This window comes from Chiloscyllium plagiosum, unplaced genomic scaffold (genome assembly GCF_037043375.1).
Source record: "Chiloscyllium plagiosum isolate Xiang-an unplaced genomic scaffold, Cpla_swu_hap1 HiC_scaffold_2, whole genome shotgun sequence".
Classification (NCBI taxonomy): Eukaryota; Metazoa; Chordata; class Chondrichthyes; order Orectolobiformes; family Hemiscylliidae; genus Chiloscyllium; species Chiloscyllium plagiosum.
Window position 1 is genome coordinate 62,123,067 of NW_028270140.1, and position 15,480 is coordinate 62,138,546.

The 15,480-nt window shown below is 40.3% G+C and overlaps 1 protein-coding gene across 3 annotated transcripts in view; it reads left to right on the top strand.

The window, feature by feature from the left end:
* LOC122561773 (semaphorin-4D-like) overlaps positions 1-15,480 on the top strand; it is a 269,699-nt gene that overhangs the window by 249,636 nt on the left and 4,583 nt on the right. For all 3 annotated transcript variants that reach the window (XM_087997203.1, XM_087997205.1, XM_087997210.1), the window contains 2 exons: positions 6,857-7,060; positions 12,273-12,370. In XM_087997203.1, coding sequence (XP_087853329.1) covers positions 6,857-7,060; positions 12,273-12,370 — 302 coding nt within the window. The remainder of the gene's footprint in view (positions 1-6,856; positions 7,061-12,272; positions 12,371-15,480) is intronic.

Here is a 15,480-nt window from a genome sequence, read left to right on the forward strand (position 1 = left end):
ATAATTTGGATATTAGAATATTGAGTTTTGGGCAAAAGAAACAAAAGGGATATGAGGCAGAGTTTTTCTTTGTATTTTCAATTTCCAGAAATGCTCCTACATACAAAAGCTCTTCCTCAGTTATAAGTACCAAATGTGTGGGTGGCACGGTGGCACAGTGGTTAGCACTGCTACCTCACAGCGCCAGAGACCCGGGTTCAATTCCTGCCTCAGGCGACTCTGTGTGGAGTTTGCACATTCTCCCCGTGTCTGCGTGGGTTTCCTCCGGGTGCTCCAGTTTCCTCCCACAATCCAAAACTGTGCAGGTTAGGTGAATTATCCATGCTAAATTGCCCATAGTGTTAGGCGAAGGGGTAAATGTAGGGGAATGGGTCTGGGTGGATTGCGCTTCGGCGGGTCGGTGTGGACTTGTTGGGCTGAAGGGCCTGTTTCCACACTGTAAGTAGTCTAATCTAAACACAAAAAAATAGCCTGGAACTTCCTGTCCATGGCTGTGGTGGATGTACAGATAATGAATTGACTCTAGAATCAGAGAGATGTACAGCATGGAAACAGACCCTTCAGTCCAACCTGAACATGCCGATCGGATATCCCAACCCAATCTAGTCCCACCTGCTAGCACCCGGCCCATATCCCTCCAAACCCTTCCTATTCATATACCCATCCAAATGCATTTTAAATGTTGCAATTGTACCAGCCTCCACCACTTCCTCTGGCAGCTCATTTCATACACGTACCACCCTCTGTGTGAAACAGTTGCGCCTTAGGTCTCTTTTAGATCTTTCCCTTCTCACCCTAAACCTATGCCCTCTAGTTCTGGACTCCCTGACCCCAGGGAAAAGACTTTGTCTATTTACCCTATCCATGAACCTCATAATTTTTGTAAACCTCTATAAGGTCACCCCTCAGCCTCTGACACTTCAGGGAAAACAGTTCCAGAGAAAACAGCCCCAGCCTGTTCATCATCTTCAACCCTGGCAACATCCTTGTAAATCTTTTTTAAACCCTTTCAGGTTTCACAACATCTTTCTGATAGGAATGAGACCAGAATTGCATGCAATGTTCCAACAGTGGCCTAACCAATGTCCTGTACAGCCACAACATGACCTCCCAACTCCTGTACTCAATACTCTGACCAATAAAAGAAAGCATACTAAAACATTGGATGGTATTTAAAGGAAATAAACTTAGTGACCATGATAGAGCAGGAGGAATTGGACTGACTAGTTCACTTTGCAGTGAGCCAACATAGACTCCTGTGCCACAGTGATTCCATAAACTAAATTTACAAAGTGTTGGATTCCCAACTGCCATGGTTAAATTTGGATGAGGGCAGGATCTGCCAATTTGGGTACTGGGAGGAGGGGCAAGAAAGCCATTTAACAATCCATTTGCTGTTCATAGGCTGGAGGTGAGATTTCCACCTCTCTGACTCAGGATGTCCCACCTCCAGTGAGTCAGAGGCCCCATTGTTCTGGACAGAAATATTGAATTGAGATATAACTAACCTTTTGGGATCTTATGGGTGCTAAGCTGTAGGCCCACCAAGTCAGATGAGAGACTGGCATTTGAGAAGTCAATAGGAAAATGACAAGTTCTACAGAGACAGTAGATAACTCAGAGGAGCCTCCAATGGATCCAGTACTTCCATTGAGGAATTATTCCACCTTTGCCTGCCAAAAGCTGATGCAAGGAAACTTACTGGGCTGACTGCTTGACATAGGCCTCTATTCCAATGGTTAAATCCTGGCTGAGGCAATTATTTGGTCTCACCCCTGCCACTGGTATAATTGCTGCTGTAGAGGCAAGGGTGGAGAGAGGATCAGACAGGTGAAGGACAGCCAACTTGCTAGATATGAGTCATCGCATTTAAGCCTACTACAATCAGAATGTAAAATCCAGCCCATAATATTACTGTGACATGCATGAATATTTTATTTATTCTTCAGTTTTCATTCTATTTACAAATGAATGAAGGTATTACGCGAATACTGCAGCATTCAACATTGTTTCTTTAAATAGAAATGTAAAATTATAATAGCAACAGAAGCACTAGCCCATATTTATTCATTTATATTTTGAAGAAATCCACAATTTAGTACTACACTGAAAATCATACTCAAAGACTATATGTTAGGTGGTGAAGCAAATAAAAAGTCACATTGCTCCAAATGCAGTTTTGTGACTTTTTTCCTTTCTATTCAGTCAACACATTTATATAGGCTCTTAACAAGCAGATTAGAGTGGTGCTGGAAAAGCACAGCAGATCAGGCAGCATCTGAGGAGCAGGAAAATCGATATTTCGAACAAATGCCCTTCATTAGGAATCGAGAATCTTCCTGATGAAGGGCTTTTGCCTGAAACATTGATTTTCCTACTCCTCTGATGCTGCCTGATCTGCAGTGCTTTTCCAGCACCACTCTAATCTTGACTCTAATCTCCAACATCTGCAGTCCTCACTTTCGCCTCTGTAACAATCAGGCTCCACTCATTTACTGTCTAGTGAATAAAGGTGAAAATTACACTTGGTGTAGATTATAGAGACTTAATTAAAATTTGGTTTTGCTTTAGCTGTTAATACTGAGTGCCCAAGCTATTTCAATCCCATCATTGACATCCCTCTCCCTATCCTAACTATTTACTAAGAAAATATCTTAAAAGAGAAAAATCAATATGAGAATAGGCTGACCTTTTTTTTTCAAAGAAACTGGTCTTTTGCTTCAAGAATCTAAAACATTTACACCAAGTTCATAATCAGGACTTTGGAGAATAAAAATTAATATTATTTGTGTTAATTATTATTTTTAAGATTAATAATGATGCTTAATGTTAGTTAAATAAGCATTTACAGATTTAATATAAATACGCTTCATAAATCAACTAGATGATGTTGGCTCATTTTACTTTAATGCAAACAGACATAAAAATTTGGAGAAGTAGTTGGCCATTTGGCCCTGAGAGCCTGCTCCACCATTCGATAAAATCATGGCTATTGAAGCTCAACTATTTGAGTCCAAGTTGAAATAGATTTGTGTTGAATAATTTTCTAGAATTTCTCTTTCCTTAGTATTTGTGTATCCATCCATGTTAGATCAAGCACAGGCATTGATAGCTAAGTGATTTATTTCTGAGTGTGTATTCTTCTATTGCTGTAAAGAAATTGTCATATCTGAATTATTTTATTGGTAGTTGTGAACATTGTGAAGAAATTACCGTAGGGTAAGACTGAAATAGCTGAAAAATTTAAAGACGAAGGAATTCTGTATAGTACATGAAATTATTTTAATCAGTATGTACACTGAAGAGCCATGGCTAACCCTATATTTGTATTTTAAGCTGCCTAGTTAGTGTGCAGGGTGAATATTAGCTTTAGCGATTTCAAACATTAGTCAGTGGCAAGTCACAACTGGAATGTTCTAGATTTGAAATTAGGCCTCAGGTGTCACTTATATTTTGCCCAGCAGCTGTCAGTACCAATCATGCCTCCACAAGCAACCTGTGTATCTAATATTTTTGATTATTGGACAGCTTACTGCATTGGCAAAGACTCAAAGGTAATTCCCAGTTTTTGGTTATTACTGGGAATGGGTGTGGCTTAGGCTATTTATTTCAACTGACAGGGAAGTGTTCTCATGACTTTCTGCCTCATGTTCCCCTCGAGACTAATTATTAAACTTAGTGATCTCTAACTAGGACCCACTCTCTGCAACTGGATCCTCAGTTTCCTGACCCACAGGCCACAATCAGTGAAGATTGGGGACAATATTTCATCCTCACTAACACTCAACACTGGAGCCCCCCAGGGGTGCGTACTCAGCCCCATACTCTATTCACTATATACCCATGACTGCATCGCCAAATACCAGACTAATGCCATTTACAAGTTTGCTGATGACACCACCATAGTCAGTTGAATCTCAGGTAGCGATGAAACAGACTACAGATGGGAGTTGGAAGACCTGGAAAAAATGGTGCACTGAGAACAACCTACCTCAATGCTGGCAAAACCAAGGAACTCCTTATTGACTTTTGACGGGATGTTACTCATGCCCCCCTACACATTAACAGCACAGAGATGGAACAAGTGGCGAGTGTGAAGCTCCTGGGAGTGGTCATCAACAACAAGTTTTCTTGGACTCTTCATGTGAATGCACTGGTTACAAAGGCCCAACAACTTCTCCTCTTCCTCAAGCAGCTGAGGAAATTTGGCATGATGGTGAATATCCTTGCCAACTTTTATAGGTGTGCCATTGAGAACATTCTGTTTGGATGTATCACTACCTGGTATGGCAATTGTACCATTCAAGATCAGAGATGGTTACAGAGAATGATGAACTCTGCCTGGACAGTCACAAAGACCAACGTTCCATCTACCAGGCCTGTTGTCAAGTAAAGGCCACCAGCATTCTCGATCCATCCCACCCTGGCAATGTTTTTCTACAACCTCTACCTTCGGGGAGAAGTTACGGAAGCCTGAACACACGCACCAGCCGGTTTCGAAACAAGTTTCTACCCTATTGTTTTTAGAATACTGAATGGACTCACAAACTCTTAGTATTCACCTGTACCTGTGTTTTGGTTTTTGCTGCTGTTTATCTATTATTTACTTATCTATGCTAGTTAACTATGTCCGCCTGTAATGCTCGCAAGACAAAGCTTTTCACTGTGCTTCAGTACACATGACAATAAATTCAATTCAATTCAATTCCTTGACCATTCTCATGGTACACTGCCTTTCTGCCCAAACCACTTGGAAAGCAGAAAGACTACTGTCTCCAAAACACTTGAATATCAAGGTAACAGCCTTGTCTCTCAGCCTGCCAATATCAAAGAAAATTTTAAAAAACACTTTGGCACACAACAGACTTCTCTCCAGGTTGCTCACAATTGCTTCAACTCCTGGGCCAATGCTGAAGAATTAATGAGGAGACAGAAAAGGTTGGTGATGGTGCTAGATCTGTGGACAATTCTGTTCCTTATGGCTCCAAAGAAGTGCTCAATTCAAAACCAGCTTCTTCAAGACAGCTTAAAAGAAATGCTTAGTTTCCCTTTTAGTTATGCAAAAACCATAAAGCATATTTTGACTGGCCATTCTGGGTTACTGTAATGCGGCTTTTACCGGTTTGACATTGCCTGTAATGCAGACATGGATTGGATGGGACATATTGTGCCCTTTTATCAATTCTGTTATCAAAAGAGTCAATTGAATGAAATAGAGGGTGGTACATGTATGGAATGAGCTGCCAGAGGAAGTGGTGAAGGCTAGTACAATTGCAACATTTAAAAGGCATCTGGATGGGTAAATGAATCGGAAGGGTTTGAAGGGATATGAGCTGGGTGCTGGCAGGTGGGACTAAATTGGGTTGGGATATCTGGTTGGCATGGACTAGTTGGACCGATTGGTCTGTTTCCCTGCTGTACATCTCTATGACTGTATGACTATTAGGAATGATGTTCATGTTCAAGAGCAACCTACATGTTTGTAAGCAACCTACAAGCAACCTAACTGCTTTGAAGGAAAAACAAGTTTCTAAGGGGCTGTCTTTCATTGCAAGCAGTTTAGAATGCTTTTGTTTATTTCATAAAAATTTTGCTCTTAAGGTTAGGTGCTGGAGTTGAAAAACAAGAAAAACATTTTATGAACCAATCTAACACCGCATTAATGTTCTTAAGCCTAAGTAAATGCTACTTTTCATTATAACAGGGACATATTTTGTGCATGCTTGTATTTATATTGCACCCTTAAGATAGTGTCTCAAACCACTTCACAGGAGTATTATTATACACAATTTGCTGAACCAATAAGGATTACCAAAAATTTGGTAAAATTAGCAAAAGCTTGGTCAAAGAGGAATTTTAAGGAATGTGTCAAATAAGGAAAAGTGAGATGGATACTTAGGAGATAATTTCAAACTCTTGGACCAATGCAATTGCACTGAACATCAATATTAACTTTGATATGATCCTGGTAAGTTAGATCTTCATGTTATAAATCTGAGCTATAGTAAGTACTACGATCAAAAAAACTGAAGGGAATAGATCTTGTAATTAACTATAAGCCTTACATTACGAGTATTATAATGAGAGTGATGCCAGCTGTAATTATCAAATATACTGGAATAAAAGCACAGTCAGAGAAGAGGAGCTGAAAATTTCTGCTGGTAAGTTTCCAAAAATTGATTAATTTACCATTGTTCTTATTCAAATGATTTTGAAGAAGCATGATCAATATTCTAATATCAATCAATAAAATTTGATTCAAAATCATTCTTGGGAAGAATATCATGGGGAAGAAAATTTAGTCCGCAATACATACAACAATTCAATGTCTTCTCTAGTCTTGTATCATCAGAGTCACCAAGTGTGGTGCTAGAAAAGCACAGCAGGTTAGACAGCATCTGAGGAGCAGGAGAGTCGATGTTTCAGGCATAAGCCTGCTCCTCTGATGCTGCCTGACCTGCTGTGCTTTTCCAGCCCCACACTTTTTAACTCTGATCTCCAGGATATGCAGTCCTCACTTTCTCTTGTGTCATCACTAAAGGAAGAATCCTGTGAGTATCCATGGATCTCCAGATATTTCATTCAAACTGAGATCATTGGTGTATTATCACTTGAGCTCATTTACCTCAGTTGATTTTAACTGATGGTTAGCATGCCATACCACATGGGAAACTACTGCATAACTATCCAGATCAATCTACTTCAGTTGTCTCGGCTGCCAGGAAGTCACCAATCTGTGTTCATAGCAGTCTCTCCTGATTTAATATTATGGTATTAAGAGCCATACAAAGAAGTGAGCCTTACAAAGTGAAACAAAAGCAAATGTGCTGATTTTCAACACTGTTACTTTCTACAGGGCCCAAAGATTTGCATTTTATTTGGAAGAAAAATGGTCAAAGAGTGACAGAATCCATTGAGCACCAAACACAGCCATTGAGAGATGGGAGAATTCATGTTATCAGCTGGCTGAAGGACACAGTAACAACTGACGCACAATATTATTGTCACGTTATATCCAAAAAAGGAAAAGCAAAGTCAAATGTACTCATTGTCATAAAAGGTAAGCAATGAGTCATCAACTTGCATGTTATATTGCATCTGAAAATGGATAATGTCCCAAGGCCTTTTACATTCTTCCAATTTGACCGCTTCCCAAGTCAATAATAAACTATCAGAATTTCTGAAGAGTCTGTGAGGAGAACAGGATAAGTATCACTTATTTACTTTTTAGTCCAAGCATACACTGGTTCTGTTTCCAGGGTCAGGTGACAATGACTTTTCATTTTAATTAGAATCTAATGGAGATAAAAACAAGTTAAAAAATAAACAACCACAATCCAACCATACAAGAAAGAATTAGAAGAGATAATTGAACGTTAATTGACAGATTGGCATTCAGAACATTTTTAAAGGTACAAATGCTGTCAGTTTTAAATAAGGCAGTTCTAGAGAGTTGAGCCAAAAGACTAAAGGTTGTACCACAAAAGAGGGATTGCACAAAAGGACCGAGCCAAAAGGACTTGATGGTATGGAAGGAGATATACAGCTAGGCATGGAGGGTATTATAAACGTAGAGTCAAAGTTGTTGAGTAAAGGTGTGATTATGTCTGTTTTCCAGAGGAAGGCGATTGTGCTTTGATTATTCTGAGGAAGATTCAATAGAAACATCAACTCTAACTTCTCTCCACAGGTGCTGCCAGATCTGCTGAGTTTTTCCAGCAATTTCTGTTTTTGTCCGTATTTTGGTTGAATTGAAACTGTTGGACCACTGATGTTAAGAAGCTAGTAAGGACAGCCCTTTCCACTAATACAAAATATTTATACATACAAAAATAATCTATTTACACGGAAAATTAAACCAATTACACTGAAATTAAATCTTTTCAGTATTTTTTTCAGTAATGCAGAAAAGAGCAATATTACAAAATAAGATAAACATACTGTATTCCTATAGGTACAATTATAGGTGGCACATAAACTGAGATAAATCTTAAAAGTGAACATTGATTTAAAAAGAACTCTCGACCTTTATTATGTAATGTGGAGTATTCTAAAAGCTTGTGCCTTTGGCTCAATACAATTCTGTTATCATGGAGGTGAAGGAAATGACAATATTATTAATCACCCCAACATTCTTCCCATCATAAGCTATAATGCCAAAAGGTGTTGCTAGCCACTATTAGCTATGTTATTATCAGGTGTCTGTATGTGTGGTAGTGACTTGGTGTGTTTTATGTTGACATTGTCCATCACTAGAGAGGAGACTTCCTGGCCTGTATGGTTCAACAATGGATTGCCTTAGCAGATATTAATATCATTTTCCAAATTAGTATTTCTTGTACATTAAAGAATGACAGACCTTAATTGACCAACATTTCTAACATTGAGAGATGCTGCTTAGAGAGGGAAGATCAAAAACGAAAAAGGATTCAAGCTCCATTAAACACCATTCTGAATAGTTGAAACTTAGAGTTTTATCATTAATTCTGAAGAAGTCACATCAGACTTGAAACATTAATTGTGTTTCTCTCTCTACAGATGCTGCTGACCTGCTGAGGTTCTCCAGCATTTTATTTCATAGACCATAAGAAATAAGAACACAAATAGGCCATTCAGCCCCTCAAGCCTGCTTACCATTCAATAGGATCATGGCTGATCTGCAATAGCCTCAGCATCTGCAGTATTTGAGTTATTAGAGTTATAACTGACAATAAAATATGAAGGCTTTTTGTTAATGGATTTAAATTTTACAGTGGAATAAAGGCACTGTTGGGTATTGCAGAGAACAACCCTTTGTGTTTATATGACAGCAACTGAAACTATCGATGTAAGGTCAAAGCATAAAGTAACCACTGGAGGGGAAAGAACAAGTACTAAAGCAAGTTTGGTTCCTAAAATCACAGTTGGTCTGGCAGCAATATGACATACATTCTTTGCCCAAAAACAAGGCCTGAATTCATAGTCTTCTGGTGCTTCATCTCAAGCCAATTCCTTAGCAGGTCTTGTCAGGGCTGGTCTTTCATTCTCAGAGACAGGAGCCAAGGTTCCAAGTCTACCTCTGCAGGAAATGAGACAAATGTATATTGCCAGTATTATTCTGAATCTTGCTGTCTAGCCAACAGTCCTGCCATATCCAGTTGTGAATAGTGGTGACTAGGTGAAAGTGAGGACTGCAGATGCTGGAGATCAGACTCTAGATTAGAATGGTGCTGGAAAAGCACATCAGGTCAGGCAGCATCTGAGGAGCAGGAAAATCGACATTTTGGGCTAAAGCCCTTCATTAGGAATCGAGAATCTTCCTGATGAAGGGCTTTTGCCTGAAACATCGATTTTCCTGCTCCTCTGATGCTGCCTGACCTGCTGTGCTTTTCCAGCACCACTCTAATAGTGGTGACTATTTAAGCAACTCAATGATGGAGGATTCCAGCACAAATAAAAAGTTAAGATTGAAGCATTTGCAACAATTAACGTTCGGAAGTGTTGATTAGATGGTCCACCTTGCTCTCCTCTGGAGATCCTCAGCATCTCAATTGCCAGTCTTCAGTTAATTATTGATATTATGTGAAGTGAAGCAAGACTGTTGGAGGCACTGGATAATGCAAAGGCTTTAGGCATTGACAATAGTCTGACACTGATATTTAAGATTTTCAAGCCTCTAGCCAAGCTGTTCCAGTACAGCTATAATGCTGACATCTCCCCAAAATTGTGGAAAATTGCCCAGGTATGTTCTGCACACACACAGCTGAATAAATCCAAACTGACAGCCTCATCAATCTTACCTCGATCATCAGTAAAGTGATGAAAGGTGTAATCAATAGTGCTGTCAAGCTGAAAGCACTCTCTGAATCTCAATATAGCTTCTGCCAGAGCCTGTCAGCTCCTGATATTGTTACTACCTTGGGTCAAACAGAGGAAAGAGCTGAATTCCAGAGGAAAAGTGAAACAACTGCCAAGGCATCCAGGAGTCCCAGCAAAACATGTCAATGGGAATCAGGAAAAGTTCACCAGTTAGGAGTCATACTGGCACATAGGAAAATGGTTGTGGTTGTTGGACGTTAGCTATCTCACCTTCAGAACACATCTGTGGGTGCACAACCATCTTCAGCTATTTCATTCATAACCTTCCCATCATAAAGTCAGAAGTGAGAATCTTCATTGATGATTGCACAATGTTCTTCATTATTTGCAGCTCCTCAGATAATGATGCAGTCCATGTTCAAAAACAGGAAGACCTAGACAAAATCTAAACTTGAGCTGAAAGGTGGCAAGCAACATCTAAGCCATACAAGGACTGGGCAATAAGCTTCCAACCATTGTTTCTGATCAAAAATTACAGAGGGATCTTGATCAGATGGGGAAGTAGGATAAAGATTGGCAAATGCAATTCAATACAGATCAGTGTGAGGTTTTGGACTTTGGAAAATCAAACCAAGGTAGAACTTACATAGTAAATGGTAAGGTCCTGAGGAGTGTTTGTGGAACAGAGGGACCTAGGATTACCAGTATATAGTTCTTTGAAAGCGGTGTCACAGGTAGACAGGGTGGTGAAGAAGGTATTTAGCATGCTGGCTGTCATCGGTCAAGGAACTGAGTACAGGAGTTGGGACGTTATGTTACAGTTGTATAATTCGTTGGGAGTATTGTGTACAGTTTTGGTTACCCAGTTATAGGAAAGGCATAGTTAAACTGGAAAGAGTGCAAAGAAGATTTACAAGGATGTTGCCAAGACTAATAGACCTGGATTTTATTCCTTGGAACATAAGAGAGTGAGAGGTGGCCTTAGTAAGGATTATAAAATCATGAGGGGCATAGATAAGATGAATGCATACGGTATTTTTCCCAGGGAAGGGGAATTGAAAACTAGGGGGCATAGGTTTAAGGTGAGAGGGGAAAGATTTAAGAAGGACCTGCGGGGCAATCTATTCACACAGACAATGGTTCGTATATGGAATGGGCTGCCAGAGAAAGTGGTTGAAGCAGGTACAATAGCAACATTTAGATAGGTACATGGATGGGAAAAGTTTAGAGGGAAATGGATCAGTTTGGGCCAATGGCCCTGTTTCCATGCTGTATTACTCTGACATTCAATGGTGTTATCAAAACTGTACTCCCACTATCACCATCCTGAACTGAACTAGCCATAGAAGTACTGTGGCTGCAAGAGATGGTCAGAAACTAGGAATCGTGTAGCAAATAACTTACTTTCTGATTCCCCAATTAAAAAGCACAAGTCATGAATGTGATGGAATACTTGCCATTTGCCTGGATTACTGCAGCTTCAACAACACCCAAAAAGCTTGACACTATCGAGTCCAAAATCACCTGCTTGATTGGCATCACATTCACAAGTATTCATTCCCTGTATCACCGGTGAGTAACAATAGTGCGGACTATCTACAAGATGTATTTCAGTGTCACTGATTCAAAATCATGAAACTCCCTCCCAACAGCATTTTAGGTCTATCTACAGCAAGTGGACTGTAGCAGTTTGAGGGCAGCTCACCACCACCCTCTCAAGGACAACTTGGGATGGTCAATAAATGTTGGTCTAGCCAGTGATGACCACATCTCTGTGAATAAAATAACTGATTCACTGACACAAAGTATGGAAAGTGGAAAAACATTAATATTTCAGGTTGATTCCTATTATCAGAAGACTTGTTTCACAAATTTAGAAGTGTATTTGGCAGTGTATGTCCAACATTTTCTGCATCAACTTCATATTCCAAGTAACTACAGCACAAATGCTGACTCAACTCTCTTTTATATTGTGGATCAATGGTGCTGAAGCTCCTCGATGCTGCCTGAATTGCTGTGCTCTTCCAGCACCATTGATCCAGAATCTGGTTTCCAGCATCTGCAGTCATTGTTTTTACCTCTCTTTTATATTGGTTTCATAAATGTTCTTTTGGCATGTGTGCACATGTTAACTTAACAATCCAATTATTTTCCTCCATCAAACTAGATACAGAACTTTAGTGGAATCAAGAGCTTTATACATTTGGTTAAGAATAATACCCAAAGTTCACAAAGTGTACACTAGTTATGGTTTGAAGTGGTAGTAGTATCTGCAAGGTGATTATGTTATTTAACTGTCATATAAAAATCTACAAGTACAGAAATATATTTATTTTTCAATTATGGAGTGTTATTTCTTTAATATAGTAAAAATGTTCTTTGCAATGACAACATTATTTTCCTTTGCATTTTTGACACAAGTTCAGTTATTTGAGTTAGGTCTGTTGAATTTACATTATATATGTTTGATTCAGATAACTTTATCCAAAAGACGTGGTCGAAGGAATTGGCAAAATGGAAGAAGGCAATAGATGATCATGAACAAATGATGCAGGCTTGGATGAAGTCATGGGTAAGAAAATAAAATCACATAAATACAATTATTCTCAGAAGTTCCCCCTCATTAAGTTATCAAGGAAAGAGTGTTAAGGTCACAATGACCTGAAAACTCTTCTTTTCAATACGCTTAAAACATCAAAATTAAATTTTAAAATACTTGTATTCATATAAACCTGAATTTAATTCTTTTCCTACTTTGTTTTTGCAGATACTTGCAATCACGTTCATTACTAGTTTATTCCTTGTCCTGAGTCAGTCTTTAGGATATATATTAATCAGTTCCATCACTGGGGAAATGCTGGGCCTCAGCCCATCACTACGTTGTACAATAGGGAAACACATGGCTTTAGATTAGATTAAATTACTTAGTGTAGAAACAGGCCCTTCAGCCCAACAAGTCCACACCAACCTGCTGAAGTGCAACCCACCCAGACCCATTCCCCTACATTTACCCCTTCATCTAACACTACGGGCAATTTAGCATGGTCAGTTCACCTAACCTGCACATTTTTGGACTGTGGGAGGAAACCGGAGCACCCGGAGGAAACCCACGCAGACACAGGGAGAATGTGCAAACTCCACACAGAGTCGCTTGAGGTGGGAATTAAACCCAGGTCTCTGGCGCTGTGAGGTAACAGTGCTAATCACTGTGCCAACGTGCCGCCCACTTGGATTGGCTTGGATTTCCTTTCCGCCAGACAATTGCGGACCATAGATGGGACCCTATAGAATGTAGCAAACATTTGAAGGAATTTCCTGAGAAATTAAAGATTCAATTGGGTATTTTCCCCTACCTCTAGAATCCTCCAAAAGCCATTTAAATTGGAGAATTTGGAGCATTCTGATGAAATTGAGTAAATAACTATGTAGACTACATATTTGATAATCTAAATTTTCTTAACTTCTGCGTAAGAAATAAACTGACACAATACTTACGTGAACATATCCCCAACTACACCTTCCCCTGAAACAATACCATCCCAAAGGCATCCCTGAGATTCGACACATCATCTCACTCCCCTTCCCCTCTTGCACTTAAGCTCCCTTCATCATGTAGGACTCAACCTATCTCTATCCCACACTCAGCTCTGGACCGTGTCATTTCTGGAGTGGGCCCAAACCACTTCAACCATTGGGAGCCAAAACCCCCTCCCCCTTCCCACATTCTGAATTATTCTGTCTCTTTCTTACAGGAATTAACCTCCCCTTCCCCTGTCGTTGAGCCATCCTGCTCTGGTGTGCCTTCTGATCCTCCCATTACTGGACACGACACCCCTCCACCTGACACTACCTCTCCCTCCCTTCCTCCATCAGGCCTTTACTCCCTGCTCTACTGTTGACCAACCCTAAAAACTGTATCATTTACCTGGCTTCCTTGCATGCTATCCTCTACCCACAGCATCCTACCCTGAATCAGCTAGCAACTTGCTTACTTGGTATTTTACCCTCCCGTCTAGCATCCGAATATCACACTTACCTTATGTACTTACTGTTTTACAGCAGTTGCTTTTCGAAATGTCATAAAACAGTAACTATGCGCTGTGTAAAGGGGGCATGGTGTGTTTTCCTGACAGGTCTGTATTATGACACAACTGTCAGAATGGAAGTACAGCTGTGAAATCTGAGTACACCCTGATTCAGAATTTCCCATCACAAATGTAGAGCTCTCTCCTTTTGTTTAAAAAAAAGCCAGAGTTGCAATCTGCCTGAGATTGACAGTCATCAGAAAATCTATAATGCTTTTGCAACTTTGTCAAAATTCCCACATATTTAGAATTCATAGAATCCCGATAGTGTGGAAACAGGCCATTAGCCCAACAGGTCCACACTGACCCTCCGAAGAGTAACCAACCAGACCTATTCCCCTATCCTATTACTCTACATTTTCCCTGACTACTGCATCTAAACAACACATCCCTGAACACAATGGGCAATTTAGCATGGCCAATTCACCTACCCTGCACATCTTTGGACTGTGGGAGGAAACTTGCAGACACAAGGAATAAAAGAATGACTAGGGTAGGAATAGGTCCAGTCAAGGATAGTAGGGGGAAGTTGCGTGTGGAGGCGGAAGAGATTGGGGAGACACTGAATGAATACTTTTCTTCAGTATTCACTCAGGAACAGGGCATTGTTGTCGATGAGAATACTGAGGCACAAATAAGTAGAATGGATGGCTTTGAGGTATGTAGAGAAGAGGTGTTGGAAATCCTGGAAAAGGTGAAAATAGATAAGTCCCCTGGGCCTGATGGCATTTATCCTAGGATTCTCTGGGAAGCAAGGGAGGAGATTGCAGAGCCATTGGCCTTGATTTTTATGTCCTCTTTGTCTACAGGAGTAGTCCCAGAAGACTGGAGGATAGCAAATGTGGTTCCCTTGTTCAAAAAGGGGAGTAGGGATAGCCCTAGTAACTATAGGCCGGTGAGTCTCACTTCTGTTGTGGGCAAAGTCTTAGAGAGAATTGTAAGGGATAGGATTTATGCACATCTGGATAGGAATAATGTGATCAAGGATAGTCAGCATGGTTTTGTGAAGGGCAAGTCGTGCCTCACAAACCTTATTGAATTCTTTGAAAAGGTGACGAAGGAGGTTGATGAGGGGAAAGCGGTAGATGTGGTATATATGGATTTTAGTAAGGCGTTTGATAAGGTTCCCCATGGTAGGCTACTGCAGAAAATACGGAGATATGGCATTGAGGGTGAGTTGGAGGTTTGGATTAGAAATTGGCTGGATGGAAGAAGACAGAGGGTAGTAGTTGATGGCAAAGTTTCTTCATGGAGTGCCGTCACTAGCGGTGTTCCACAAGGATCTGTTTTGGGACCATTGCTGTTTGTCATTTTTATAAATGACCTGGAAGAGGGGTTAGAAGGTTGGGTGAGCAAGTTTGCGGATGATACGAAAGTCGGAGGAGTTGTTGACAGTGAGGAAGCATGTGGCAGGTTACAGCAGGATATAGAGAAGCTGCAGAGCTGGGCAGAAAGGTGGCAGATGGAATTCAATGTAGCTAAGTGCGAGGTGATTCACTTTGGGAAGAATAACAAAAAGATGGGGTACTGGGCTAATGGTCGGATACTTGGTAGTGTGGATGAGCAGAGGGATCTTGGTGTCCATGTACACAGATCT